The sequence below is a fragment of the Chiloscyllium plagiosum genome, chromosome 12 (genome assembly GCF_004010195.1).
Source record: "Chiloscyllium plagiosum isolate BGI_BamShark_2017 chromosome 12, ASM401019v2, whole genome shotgun sequence".
Classification (NCBI taxonomy): domain Eukaryota; kingdom Metazoa; phylum Chordata; class Chondrichthyes; order Orectolobiformes; family Hemiscylliidae; genus Chiloscyllium; species Chiloscyllium plagiosum.
Window position 1 is genome coordinate 28,623,906 of NC_057721.1, and position 15,769 is coordinate 28,639,674.

Here is a 15,769-nt window from a genome sequence, read left to right on the forward strand (position 1 = left end):
ATGGACTCCATTTACACGTCTCATTGCCACAGAAAGGCTGCCAACATCATCAAACACCCCTCCCACCCCAGCAAGGCTCTCCTACAACCTCTTCCATCAGGCAGAAGATACAGAAGCTTGAACACATGCACCAACAGGTTCAGGAACAACTTCTTCCCTGCCGTTATTAGACTGCTGAATGGACTCTCTAACTCCAAATAATGTTGATCCTGTTAATGTTGATCTTGCTTCGTGCACATCCTGTGTGGTGTAACCTGTATGCCTCACTCTGACCAAGTTTTTTCTCACCCTATGACCTGTATGTACTTGCTTACTATGATCTGCCCGTACTGCTCTCAAACAAAGCTTTTCACTGTACTTTGGTATATGACAATGAATTAAATCAATCAATCAATTATTCCAGCAAGGTGAAGAAAGACCACCAGTTTGATTAATTCATTCAAAGATGATAATTGACCCAGTCTACGTTATTCAAGTTCATGAGGGGCAGCTCAGGGAATTAAAACCAAAACATATTTTGATTTATAAATTGACAAAACATGTATTCTCACATAGATTTTTATTAATGAGAAATGACTGGGAACAGTATGAACATTACTTCAATGTATTCAAAAGGGAAATGATCAGAAATGAAAAAGCATAATTTCAATACAAGCATACAGATTGATTCCTTTATCTCCATATTAATAACTTCATATATAAGTAACATTCTACACATGTATATACAGTATACAGACAGACAGAAATGACTTACTTTTTTCATCAGTGCCTCCCGAAAATCATAAGGAAATATACAATCACTAGGTTTGGTGATGACTAGAAAGAAAGACAGTATTAGTGTTTCAAAAATGCTGTGACTGCTGAAATTTCTTCCTTGAGAACGTGTTTGGAAAATGGAGGAACCCGATCTACTTCCTTCCAAAACTCCCAATATTTGGATCGTCTTTATAGAAGTGAGGATCACAGAGTGGGAATCCACTGGACTCTTTGCAATTGGTTTGCAGATCAAAACCTAGGTCCATCTCTGTTTTTGTACAACTTGTCTCAGAAAGAACAAGGTACTATTTACCCTGAAGTCACACTCTGAACGATTGGGAACATTACCTGAACAGGTTTCCCAGTCCCAAGCAACAACTCGTGCTTGCTGTTGAGTGGAAAAACAAAAGGACATCAGTGCATGACAACACTGGACTTCAACAGTGACGTTCTACATGGTTAAAGAGCATGGCAACACTATTCTTTTCATCTTACTCCAGCAAACAACAGATAGTTCCTAATAGCTATCATAGTGTATCACTATTTTAAGAAATATGACAAAAAAGGGAAAAAATTGATTTCAGGAATTTGGGTAGATTCAATGTTGTGATCATATAAAGCAGTTTAAACTGGGGACAAAAGGTTTCTGCTTTTGCTCCAAGGGCTAACATCAAGCACAGGTTACATGCAGAGAAAAAAAACCCATTCTGCTTCACAATCTGTCTTTACATCAGTAAATCATTCCCACTGTACACCAGCAGCATTTCATCATCAGTCTCACTGAAACCTTTCTGAACAAATTGCAAGTCCTGCTAAATAACCAGGAAGTGGATCAAGAGAAGTGCAATCTATTCCATTGAGGACTTTAGCACAAGAACCCAACAAGGCCAACTCAATCCAGTTTAGCAACTGAATGTCACTGACCACTCAAGTGACCTGCGTCTATAGGGGCATGCTGGATTTGCATATTGTATGCTCTTCTTTCAGAAGAGAAAATGAAGAACTTACCACAGAAATGGGACTGAAATGGAGGCTGGGGAGCAGCTCTGTCCAGAGGGAATCTGTGATGAACTAAAGCTGCCAAGGCCACAATCTGGAACAGAAGGTAATGGATAGATAGACCGTCTCAACAAAAATTAAAGATTAATTTTAAGATATTTCACTACAATACAAGAAGCAAACATCTTCTTGCTTTATTCTGGCCACATTTCATTTTCTTGTTGTTAAGATGAACTCAAATTACTGAAGCCAAGGTTTGATACAGGATCTGACTGAATGAACAAAGGGAGAATGGTGGCTCAGTGGTTAGCACTGCTGCCTCACAGCACCAGACCCAAGCTCAATTCCAGCCTTGGGCGACTGTTTGTATGGAGTTGGCACATTCCCCCAGTGTCTGTGTGGGTTTTCTCCCAGAGTCCAAAGATGTGCGGGTTAGGTGAAATGTTCATGCTAAATTGCCGTACTGTTTCGGATTAGTCAGGGGAAATGTAGAGCAATAGGGCAAGGGAATGGGTCTGGGTGGAATACTCTTCAGAGGGTCGATGTGGACTTGTTGGGCCAAATGACCTGCTTCCACACTGTAGGGATTCTATGATTCTTCTATGACTAACTGGATCTCCATATTACTCAGAGGCAAGGATGAAGCTGGAGGGTATGGCAAAGCCAGGATAATTGGTTTCCCTCAGATCTTGAATTTAACAGTTGAACCCAATTTACATTCCCGGCTTCCATTTCTCTGCCGCAAAGGGAGGAAGGTTAGAGAGCTGATTGTTAGATGGGTAGAATTGGCCATCAGCCACTGTCAGGCAGCAGAGAAAGATTAAGGAGATTGGATGGTTTGGGGATTAATCTAATCATGCTGTTGAAAAAAGGGGAAGAGACCATGAGCTGAATAGACTACCATTCTGTCCAAAACCCAACTCAAGTTTGACGAACACCACATCATCTTCCATGCACTGCAGGCATGTTTGGGCCTCTGAGACTCAATACTTGTTGAACAATTTCAGAGCATAACTACTGTCCTCAATTTGGACTATCCCATACCCCAAACTTTCCTTCACCACCAATTATGTTCCTTTTTGCTTTGGATACACACCATCTGTTGCTCCCCTCTCCCTCCTCCTTCACAGCCCGCGTCCACCCCTCCCTCGATAACAGAATAAAAGGCACCATTTTCCAGCCACTTTCAGTGCTGAAGTAGTATCATATGGGAGTCAAAGCGTTAACTCCACTTCGCTCTCTAACAATGCTGCCAGACCAGCTGACATTCTCCAACAATTTTCTGTTTTCACTTTCTTTAGAAGTTTAACACTATCCTCTTCAGAGCATCTTCCAAATTTGGTGGCATCCACAAAGCTGTGAATTTGAGACTGTGCTCTGCATACCAGATTACTCACAGAATCTAGCAGTTCCTGCCCCTTTTTAGTCTGTAACAATATTATGGCTTTAAGATTTTTGTCCTTTTTTTAAGTAAAGAGAGGTTGAGTCACAGGTGAAGAGCAGTCTGTCCCAAGCCAATAAAGCAATCAGCTTGTGAGGCCTTGGGTATTTTTTTTTAAAGTTGGAACAATAGAAGCAGCATGAATGGCTGGAGTTCAGCTCCCACAGAACCAGGGTTTTAGATTAGCCTGCAGAAGTTGTTGGGGATTTGAAGCTGCCACAGATGTCTCCCTACTACAGCAAAATGCTTGAGCTCTCCCTCTCCCAGAACTTTCTCTTGATGTAGTTTCCTCCTCGACTGGAGAACTTCCTGTGAGATAATATATTTTACTGACTTTGTCAAGAGTGTGTTTATGGGATGTTGTTATAATGGAGTGTATTATAATATTACAATAAACAGCTGTTTAGTAGTTAAATAATCTACTATTCTAATAAGGTTTCAATAGAGGTATTCACTTTTTTGTTTGGATTTTAACCATAGGGTAAGAATATAGTGTGTTTCGCTTGAAGCCAAGTAGTATAACTAATCGAAATGGCGTTTATTACATCTGGAACATAGTACCTTAACCTTGCCTTTAAATAAGACAAAGTTAGGATTTAGGTTATCTCCTTGATATATTTGAAGGGGTTTGGTCTGGTCCATAACAAGCCACCAAGTGTCCAAAGGCCCCAGGAAAGCAGATCAACCTGGGCTAAAATTAAAAAGATGGCTGATTTGGAGGCATACAAAATTCTTTTAATATTTAATGGGCAGCTTGCATCCTATAAGTGAGTCTGTTGTCCAACTCCTCAGCCATAATCCCACATCTGTTCGAAAGAAAGTGGGAAAATTGCAGGTAGGCCAGGATCTCGCTTCAGATTTTTGACATTTTGAAATTCTACCCAATCCAAACTGTCCATCACCAACGCTGCAAAGATTCAGCATAAAGTATTTGTCACATCAGTTAATTTACACTAATGTGTTCCGTATAGTCTCTTCAACACAAGTAAACCCCACAGTGAAGTAATCAGCACTCGTTGCTTAAACAGAAGCAAACATTAAATGATGGCAAAGAGTTGAGATTATCAATGATTGTTTCCACATTGGATCCAAATAAACAATAACTTGAAGAAATTCACAGCCAATTAGGCTGAGCTTCAGATGAAGGGATTTGTTACTCTGTATTCATTCAGAGACAAAAAGAATTTATAAAATGAAGTGATGGCTACCGGAATGATTGCAATGAATCACAGTATGTACATAAATGTCTTTTCGCTCTCAATGTGGATCATTCAATTTCTTTACACAGGCCTTTCAGCTTTTCTGGATTGCTCCACCATTCAATAAGATCATACGGATTCTGGTATCAACTCTAGCTTTTTGTGTACTCCTGATAACCCTGGACTCCTTTGTTAGTTAAAAATACATTTACCTGTCTTGAACATACTCAATGCTTCTAATTCCATTCCATTCTCTGGAGAAGAGTTCCAAGGTTCATGACCCTCAGAAAAAAAAAAGTACCTTTCTTTTTTCTGAAGTGGGAGAACTCTTATTTTTAACTCAAGTCCCCAGTTTTACTCTCCCTCACAAAAGGAGATACCTTGGCTGTGTCTACCCTATCAAGACTCCTCAGGATCACATAGTTTTCAATAAGATCAACTATCAATCTCCTAAACTCCAACTTGTTCAACATTTCCTCACAAGGTCAACATCCCCAACCCCTTAAAACACTGACAATATGGGACAACTCTGAACCTTCAGATTGTTACTGCTAAAAAAGAAACATGAATACAAGTTAAATGTGGGTGTTGGCAGAATGGTGTTATTGACTGCCATTAATAACATACTGAAAATGAGACTTTATTTTTAAACAAGTACCTCATTTTGATGAGTCTTGGAGTTCTGCACAGTCTTCATGCTGACCGACATAATGACAAGAGGAGGAGGGGCAATATCTTTCACCACAGTCACATGCTCCATCTTTTGCACTACAGCTTCCACTTTGCACCAACTCATGGGATTGTTGGCTAACTCTGAACAGGGAAACAAAGAACCGTTAGCTATTCACCTGATATATGATCTATCAAGTTAAAATCTCAACCTTATATATACACATCTTGACCATTTCTGCCCTCTGTCTCAGCATCCATATCTCTTCCTCCACCCCTGCACCCAACTTGATACCATTTGAGATCCAGCTAGCACTGCGAACAAATCAAATTCCAACTCAAAATACTGTTTAACTATGTGTTTCAAAATGAAAGAAGAAATCCAAGAAGTAAAAGCTACTATTTTTGTTTTAAATTTTCTTTGAGATTGTGAATATCGTTGACAAAGATATTATGGGCATCAGCTGCCCATCCATTTCCCAGAGTGCAAGGCTTTAGTGTGGAAAGCAAATTGCAGAATTCCTCTTGAATCATTGTACTCGGGCTTGCTACACTCAAAGACTTGCTAGTCCACTTCAGAGCATGGTTAACAAACAGCTTTTCCTACAAGGATATCAGTAAACCAGTTCATGTTTTATTACAGTGCAATAGCTTCATGGTAAGTTGTTATAAATACCAGTTTTTCACCTCTAGATTTAAAAAGAAAATGATTTTGAATTCGTAAACTTCCAGGGAGATCATAAGAAACAGGAACTGGATTAGGCCATTTGTGCCTGCTCTGCAATATCATTAGATCATGTCAGATCAGGACATTAACTCCATTTGCCTGCTTGAAAGGACCACAGCACCTTAACAACTTTGGAGATCAAATACTGGTCTAACTCAACCTTGAATTTATTCAATGACCAAGCCCCAAACACTCTGTGGGGAACCTTTGCTCTCCATAACATTAGCTCAGTTCTCTGGCTTATTAGTCCCAGTTAAATAACCCTATCCCAATAATTTAATAAAAACAAATCTACAAAGTTCCAGCAAAAACAGACAGGCCATTTCCATTTTTGGGTTAAATTTATGAACCTTAGTATATTATGAGAAAAAATAATGCACCATCACAATGACGACCAATCATTGGAAAACATCCAAGGCACTGCATAATAATCAGAAGACAAACACCCAGTTAAAGGAGATGATACTGGATGGGTGAAAAACTGGTTTGGTGAAGGAGATCGATAATAAATAGATAGATGGTGAAAAAGGATTCCAAAGGAAAACAGGGAAATGGAGAGAAGGTAGAGTTCAAGGGCAGAATTCTAAAAATTATGCATCAATTATGAGGCTGGATGCAGAACAGGTCAGAGAAATGTACAGATGACTAGTTATGGGGTAGGTGGTGGCATGGGGGTTATTAATTCTCAAGCTAGGAGAGGTTACATGGAGAAAAAGAGAGTCAACGTAATGTCTCATTTTAAACAGTTGTTGAGAATTTGAAATGCAGATTTGAAACAGGGCAACAATGTAGGTCAGTGATGACAAAAACACGATTTGGAATAGAAAATTGTTTGCATGTTTGGATAATTATAATTAATGGACAAATATGTGTACCAGCGTGAGGCAAGCCAGATTCAACATGTGTTCAGTGTTGAATCAGTCCATCTCAGTCACCGCAATAATAATGGTGTTATAACCAATCTCACTGTTTCCAGGTGTGGTAAAAGGGAGGAAAAATATTATGGAAACTAAATTTTTGTGTGAACACGATGTGAGATGAGGACAAGAGCAAGCTCGTCTGTACTATCCCTCTATGTCCAGAAGTCAACACTCAATGTCTGTATTCACGGCAGTATCCTTGGAATCACAGCCCAACATAAGTCTGCTTGTTCAGGAGGGTGCAGTAGGAAAGAAAGGTTGTACAAGGTACGGTGTTTGATATAACTTCAGCTTCTTCATTACGTTTTCCCTCACATCACACCACAATTATGCCCAGTCTGCTTTAATGAAAGGAGGCCCAACTTTCCTTCGGTAAACTACAGAATATGGTTGGAAATAGTCTTTACAATAGCACCATTGCAATTATCTGCACGCATTTTCGAGAAGTCAAGGATCAGCAAAATCCCTGATGGAGAGAAATCTGTCATACAGGTAAAATGTCTCCATGTTTTACTGCTGCCTCAGTGCAATGGTTCATCAACCTTAAATGGTAGTAACCATTGAGCCGTTGAGCGCTTCCAGAATTTTCTGTTGTTATAGTAAATTCAATGGTTCCCCTTAGCTTTCACCCAGCATTCTAGTGAACTCTTTCACAGATTCACAGAGTATAGAAGAAGGCCTTCTGTCTACCAAGTCTGTAGCACCAAAACTATACTAAAATTAACACCATTGCCACTTCCCTGTAATAGGCCCATTATTCCTACATTCCTGCACTAGGCCCATTGCCTTTAATGTTTTGACAATGCAAATGCTCATACAAATATTTTTAAAGGTTGTGAGGAGCCCCACCTAAATTACTCTCCCAGGGAGTGCATTCCAGATCCCTGCCATTCTTTGGATGAAAAACATTTTCCTCTAATCATATCATAACCTCCAGCCTTGCACGTTAAGATTATACCTTATTATTGACCCTTCAACTAAGGAGAACAGCTATTTTCTATCCAATCTGCCCATGCCCTTCATAATCTTATACACCTCTATCAGGTCGCCCGTCAATCTTCTTTGCTCAAAAGAAAACAACTTGAGCTTAGCTAGCCTCTCTTCAGATCTATAATGCTTCATCCTAAGTAACATCCTGGTGAATCTGGCCTGCACACTCTCCAGTGCAATCATATATTTACTATAGTGTGGTGATGAGAACTATACACAGAACTCCATCTGTAATCTAACCTAGCAAAGTGGAGTCTTAATGTTATTTGAAATGACCTGACTGTCACAGTCACTAGGACTGCATTGATTCAAGACAGGCCATTATTTTCTCCTGACTAACAAAGATGGACAAGAAACACAGCCAGCTTGTTCTGACTGAGTCTTACTGGTCTTCTCTATTTTGAACCAACTGATCATCAGTCTGTGCGAGTGTCAAACACAAAACACAAAATGAACCAATGGACTTCAATTATTATTGGCACCAAGCTACAAATGCCTATTGCTATTGTTACTTAGCAACATGAAGGATGGAAAAGTGAAACAAATCTTCCACTACAACTATGCCTAACCTCAAATAGAAAAAAAATCAGTCAAATCTTAGCAGAATAGCAATATTCCTCTAATAGTAGCCACACCACTTGGAGACACATATATGGAGTAAATTCATTGCAAGTTACCCAAAGACTAGGTTACACCCTTAATAATAGGGAACAGATGAATACAATATGGTTTTACTCAAACTGGAACTGCTCGCAGAGAATCCTTCTTTCTGAAACTGACAAATTATTAATCATGCAGAGGAGGATGGCAATAGACGTGCCTCTTCAACTGGAAGACTAACAGCTTTAGAATGTATTTGTGGGGTCCTTTAGGAGTTACAAAGAACAAACACTCGTTCAAGAAATACAGCAAATGGTAAACAAAAAGGATTTTAGTTAGTATTAATTTAGGTCCATTTGCAATTTACGTGTTCCCAATGATGATACAACAAAAGAACTGCAGTACAGCAAAATGCTGAACCTATATTTATGTAATTATCTTAACAGAGCAATCAGAGACCATTTAGAATATCATAATAGTTCTAAAGACAAAGTTAAATGAGCTATAAGATGCTACAGCTTTATCTTCAAATGCATAAATAATTTGCCAAGAAATATTATGTTTGGACCAACTTTTTTGTATGCGAATACAGAGAATTCAAATACTATCCAGAAAAAAATTGAAAGCACAACAATCAGAAGGTCCCAGGTTAATTTTTCTGTTAGAGTGATCCCCATCACTTTGATCCATCCCATAACCACTCCAATATCTGCTCCTTCTTTGACCATCTCACCTTGGTCCAGCTCCCTCACATCTTCTTGAAAATTCTTATTCCCTTACTCACCCTTCTAGCCCCACCTCAGATTTTGCACCAGTTTGACCATCCTTCCATCTCATCTTCTCCAATGTCACTGTCTACCTCAACTAAGTTTTGCCCAAGTATCTCTTCATTTGGCTTTGTGCCCATCTTTAACTTATCATGTTTGTGAAGTGTCTTAAGTGGTGACAATAACCATGACATGTTTCCTTCCCTAGATGCTTAATTGAGCCACATGAATAGTCAAGCTTTGATGAATGACAGGGAACTGGATTTGAATTCTCTCAGTTTTACAGTTTGTGTAAGCTCCAGCCCAAAACTAGCAACTTCAAGATTAACTCTGCAGATTTCACTGTACTCTTGACTAAATTTTCTAACGTTTGAGCGTTCTTTGCAGTAAAATTATGAATGCAGCCATTCAAGTTATAGTGCTGAAGAACTGAGATCCAGCATGGGCCTTATCAGGCTCATGTATAGCAAAACGGAAATGCAAAATATAATCTTCACTGAGTCAGCCTTGGTGTACTTCAAATGAGGAGAAAATATCAGCCTGCGTTGGCACTTAATGCCTTCCCTTTTCTCCCTGTCCAACAGCGTAGTCAAATCCATCCCCGAGACTTGCTATCCATCTTTGAGGAATTCAATACAATAAGATAGTGATAGGTTACGGCAATCTGGAATTAATACCCGCTAAAATAGTTTAAACATGAAAAAAAAACCTTTATAAAAAGAGAGATTAAACCAAGTCCTCATCTGCCCCCTCAGGTGGATGTTCAAAGATTCAAGGCCATATTCAAAGAAGAGCCAATATCTAGGCAAATTTATATCTCAAGCAAAATAACAGTTATGTGACCACTCATCTTACTGTTGATTTTGCGAGCTTGATGCATAAATGGCTACCACATTTCCTCCACAGTGGCTACACTTAAAGACTGAGTGATGGACAGATTGTGAAGTGTTTATAATGCATTGAACTTATGAGAGGTACTGCAAAAAAGCAAATTTGTTCTTTTCTAGAAAAAAATCATTTACAATAAAGAAATAAAAATCTTACGTGGAGCCTTGACTTCCAGCCACCTTGGCCCTTTGATCTTCCTGTTCAAGAGCAAAAGCTCAAGACTCGATGAATTAGTGCCAAACACTTGAGAAAAGGTTTCTCCTTTCAAATCAGAAGGAAGTGGAGGCAGATCAGCCTGTATCAAGAAATAGCACCAAATACAAAAGTTTCATTTATTAGAATGACAACTTAAGACCGGATATTTCTGAGGCAAACATTTTAACACTCTACAAATATGAGTTTCTAAAGACTTTTTCATGCTTGCTGCTAAACATTCAACTAAATGTTATGACTTTTGTATTTTATATTACACAGAATTTACAGTAAAGTCTGTTTAGTTCTAAAGACTTCACTCACTCCACTTACATAATCTAAACTTATCAACATATTGTTTCTCCCTCATACTCCTCTAGTTTCCCCCATATTCAATCTAAAATATAAATCATTGGGACTTGAGGTAATAATGTGTTCTTCATAGATTGCATGTACATCACAGCGTGCAGTTAGTATTCCTTAGCAGAATACACTATCCTTTCATAGATTAGATTACCTACAATGTGGAAACAGGCCCTTCAGTCCACACTGACCCTCCGAAGAGCAACCCACCCAGACCCATTCCCCTACACCTATGGGCAATTTAGCATGGCCAATTCACCTAACCTGCACACCTTTGGATTGTGGGAGGAAACCAGAGCACCCGGAGGAAACCTACGCAGACACGGGGAGAATGTGCAAACTCCACACAGACAGTTGCCCGAGGCGGGAATTGAACCCAGATCTCTAACGCTGTGAGGCAGCAGTGCTAACCACTGTGCCACCCTTTCCTACAACAAAACTACCATCAACAGAAATCACGAATGATCAATTCAGATCACCTAAGACAAATGACTACATCCACGTTCTAGACATAAACTAGAGTGAGTTCTTTCAACTGATTTCAGTTCTGTCCTATACTTACTGCATAGCTGATTTCTAGGTATTCACACTTTTCAGGAACATCTGGAATTTCAAAAGCATACTTTCTCTCAACTTTCTGAAAAAAAATTAAAATAGTATCATCAGTGAAGTCCTGGTAAACCACTGTTCATGAATCATTGCAAATAACACATTCAACTAACCTTTGATTTGAACTTCATTATTTTGTACTTTTCAGAAATCAGCTCATTAAATTCCTGATAAACATCCAGTATTGCTACAGGGGTATCAGTATCCTTGCCAGTTTTCAGATCCATGCGCTGAAAGCAATTCATAGTGAAAATGTCAATTTACCTTCAAAATATTTTAAAGTAAAAAAAAATTTAAGGTTTAAAAAGTCACTACACATCTAATTTGATAACGTAATATTGTGCAATCTCAAGTTAAAATGGAATATTGAATGGACAAAAAAAAAATCCGCGGTTTCATAAAGCACCTAATTATACTCAAGATATTTCAAGCAATGGAATATTTCAGGCATAAGCATAGCAGGCAATTTTCAAGCAGATGAACAACTCAATAATGTTTGTGACCAACATTTTGTCCCCCCTTTTCTTCCATTGGTGAGGACCACGAAACATTTTATGACATCACAAGCAACTAGACAAAACCTTAGCATTAAATGTGATCCAAAAGAAGGCATCTCAGATATACAACTCCTTCCATATTGTGCTCATGTATAATCTGTGTTCAATAACAGTCAAAAGTGTGATGCTGGAAAAGCACACCAGATCAGGCAGCATCTGAGGAGCAGAAGGATCGACATTTCGGGCATAAGCCCTTCAACAGCCCTTCATCCCTGATGAAGGGCTTATGTCCAAAAAGCCTACTCTCCTGCTCCTCGGATGCTGCCTGACCTGCTGCGCTTTTCCAACACCACACTTTTCGACTCTGATCTCCAGCATCTGCAGTCCTCACTTTCTCCCTGTGTTCAACAGCAGTTCAGAAGAGATCATATAATTTAATCAATCAATTTCTTGAGGAGAATTTTAAACAGATTCTGAGGCAACGTCACAAAACCTGAAAATTAGAAGGTTTCATCACAAGCAAACAGGATGAGCTGGTAACCAAAACTTACATCCCAAGTTGGCAAACGTTTAAAATTTAAATATATTTTATAAAGGTGTCCTACTCCAAGCAGTTGATTTATGATTGCACCAATTCAAAAGCCACCTTACAATCACCACAGTGAAAATAACAGACAGTACATATTATGAACATTAAATTGATAGTTTACAAAATTGAATAACATGTTCCATTACAAACAACTTTATAGCAGGATGAAAGCTATTGCGTACCGTTTCCCGTGGCAACAGGTATATTGTTCGTTGAATATTTTTCACAGCCACGCAGCAGCTGACATGTGTCTTTGCTGATTCAATCCACACTTTGCCAAAGAGATAGACAACTCCTAAGGAAAACTCAAAATGATCAGTTCCAAACAGAAGCAAAAGGGGAAGCAATGGCCTACTGGTATTATCACTTGACTATTAATCCAGAGATCAGAGTAGTGTTCTCGGGATCTGAGTTCAAATCCCATCACGTAAATTATAGAATTTGAAGTCAATAAAAAAAAGTTGGAATTGAGAGTCTAATGATGACCTTGAAACCATTGTCGATTGTCGGAAAAACCCATCTGGTTCACAAATGCGGTTTAGGTAAGGATGGCAGTTTTCTTCCCTAATCTGGCCCACATGTGAGTCCAGACCCAGAGCGATGTAGTTGACTCTTTAATGCCCTCTAGGCAATTAGGAATGGGCAATAAATGCTGGCGTGGCCAGTAATGCCCACATCCCATGAATGATTTTTTAAAAATACAGCAATGGCCATTTTATTACATCTATACAACAATACAAGACCAGAAACAAATGTTATTTAGTTCCAAGCAATTCTAATCCATTTCTTCAATCATTACGTAAAAAGTTTTTATAATGTATAGGTTTACTCTTAAATATAGAAAAAAGATCACTCAATGTCAATCTTTATTATGCACCCATATCCAATCCCAGGCAAGACAGCAGTTGGATGCCACATTAGGCTTCAGAAGAACATTACCTAAAGGTTGAGCCAGGTGGGGGGTGGGGGGGGGAAGAGCTTGGATGAGTCCAAGAGAACAAAATAAGAAAAAGGGATATACATAGCAGCATTATCAAGCTAAGACAGGACATGGGACTGACTATTCCTGGTTAGAAACTACTCAAGAATGACAAAATAGGAAAAAAGAGTGCAGCTACGATGTTAGTAAGAATTCTATCACAGTCCTATGTGCAAAGACTTGTTACAGATCCATATCAAGACATGCATCTATCAGCTGGTACTCTAAAGAGCAATTAGGGATGGGCAGCCAATATTAGCTGCAACAGTGATGCTCAATCCCATGAAAGAATTGACAAAGAAAAGAACTGGTAAAGAAATGGTGTAATTCTCAGGATTACAGACTACCAAGATAGGAGAGGTGAAATAGAGTGGATGATCTACACATTGAGCAGTAAGATGACACTTTAGACCATAAGACCACACGACACAGGAGCAGAACATAGGCCATTCAGCCCATCAAGTCTGCTTCACCAATCAATCGTGGCTGATAAGTTTCTTAACCCAATTCTCCCACTTTCTCCCCTTAACCCTTGATCCCCGTGATACTCAAGAACCTATCTATCTCTGTTTTAAATACACTCAATAACTGGCCTCCACAGCCTTGTGTGGCAATGAATTCCATACATTTGCCACTCTGGTTAAGAAGTTGTTTCTGCTCATCTCTGTTCTATAAGGTCTTCCCTTTACTCTCAGGCTGTGCTGTCAGATCCTAGTCTCTCCTACCAATGGAAACATCTTCCCAACATCTACTCTGTTCAGGTCATTCAGTATTCTGAAAGTTTCAATTAGATCCCCCCTCATTCTTCTAAACTCCACTGAGTAGAAACTCAGAGTCCTCAAACGTTCCTCTTTTGTTAAGCTTTTCATTTCTGGGACCATTCTCCTGAACCTCTTTTGAACACGCTCCAGAGCCAGTACATCCTCCCTGAGATATGGGGCCCAAAACTGCCATACACAACTCAAAATATGGTCTGACCAGAGCCTTATAGAACCCCAGAAGTACATCCCTGCTTTTATATTCAAGTCCTCTTGAAATGCCATCATTGCGTTTGCCTTCCTAACTACTGACGCAACCTGCAAGTTTACCTTGAGAGAATACTGGACTGGAACTCCCAAATTTCTTTGTACTTCGGACTTCTGAATTTTCTCCCCATTTAGAAAATGGGGCCTCTACTCTTCCTACCAAAGCACGTGACCTCACACTTTCCCACGTTGTACTCCATCTGCCACTTCTTTGCCCACTCTCATAACCTGTCCAAATCCTTCTGCAGCCTCCTTGCCTCCTCAATGCTAACTATCCCTCCACCTATCTTTGTATCATCTGCAAACTTAGCCAGAATGCCCTCAGTTCCTTCATCTAGATCCTTAATGAATAAAGTAAAACATTGTGGTCCCAACACTGAGCCTTGTGGAACACCACTTGTCACTGGCTGCCACCCTTTTATCCCCACTCTGGTTTCTGCTAGACAGCCCTTCTTCTATCCATGCAAGAAACTCGCCTCTGACACTATGGATCCTTATCTTAATCAGTAGTATCCTGTGCGGCACTTTACGGAGTAATTTAAGTGTCCCAAATTAGAGTGAAATACATGCCAACAAAATAGAGATTATGTTTTGGAATGAATTATGTCTACTTCCTAAATTAGAATGTTTCAGAACCCATGAAGTGATAAAATGGTGTTTAGCTTAGAAGAGAGAAATCAGGTAGGATAACTAACTAAGGCAGGAGGAGCCGGACAAGGAGAATAAGTATGTTTAATGCAAGTACAATAGAAGATTGTAAAAAGGGAAAATATGATAAAAAGACATTGCTCAGCAAGATGGGAAGGAATTGAGTAACTGGTCAGAAAAGTCAGTGAATAGGACATTTGTACAGAACCTTCAAACTGGAGATGGAGAGAGCATAAAATAGATTTTTCTTAATAAAGAGGCAAGGAATGCAAAGGATAAAATTCTGCAAAGATTATACTAAACAAATTGAGAAAAGAAATCCAAACAATTAATTATGGACAAACGTTGCAAAAAAATGATCAGCAATTCAGTAAAGATTAAAAACAAAATGAAAATTAAAAAGCTATTTGAAAAAGAATTGAAATAACATACAAAATATCTTGTTATTTTTCAAGTAAAATAATAAATTAAGAAGGAGAACTAGCTACTTGGATACAGAACGGGCTCAAAGGTAGAAGACAGAGGGTGGTGGTGGAGGGTTGTTTTTCAGACTGGAGGCCTGTGACCAGTGGAGTGCCATAAGGATCGGTCCTAGGTCCACTACTTTTTGTCATTTATATAAATGATTTGGATGCGAGCATAAGAGGTACAGTTAGTAAGTTTGCAGATGACACCAAAATTGGAGGTGTAGTGGACAGCAAAGAGGGTTACCACAGATTACAACAGGATCTGGACCAGATGGCCAATGGGCTGAGAAGTGGCAGATGGAGTTTAATTCAGATAAATGCGAGGTGCTGCAGTTTGGGAAAGCAAATCTTAGCAGATCTTATACACTTAATGGTAAGGTCCTCGGGAGTGTTGCTGAACAAAGACCTTGAAGTGCAGGTTCATAGCTCCTTGAAAGTGGAGTC

At 39.2% G+C, this 15,769-nt stretch overlaps 1 protein-coding gene across 1 annotated transcript in view; it reads right to left on the bottom strand.

The window, feature by feature from the left end:
• pola1 (polymerase (DNA directed), alpha 1) overlaps positions 1 to 15,769 on the bottom strand; it is a 281,247-nt gene that overhangs the window by 225,626 nt on the left and 39,852 nt on the right. Inside the window, exons 11-17 of the mRNA XM_043700756.1 lie at positions 12,389 to 12,501; positions 11,234 to 11,350; positions 11,074 to 11,148; positions 10,113 to 10,251; positions 5,054 to 5,208; positions 1,765 to 1,849; positions 755 to 816 (exon numbers count right to left, since the gene is read on the bottom strand). Of these exons, the coding sequence (XP_043556691.1) occupies positions 755 to 816; positions 1,765 to 1,849; positions 5,054 to 5,208; positions 10,113 to 10,251; positions 11,074 to 11,148; positions 11,234 to 11,350; positions 12,389 to 12,501 (746 nt within the window). The remainder of the gene's footprint in view (positions 1 to 754; positions 817 to 1,764; positions 1,850 to 5,053; positions 5,209 to 10,112; positions 10,252 to 11,073; positions 11,149 to 11,233; positions 11,351 to 12,388; positions 12,502 to 15,769) is intronic.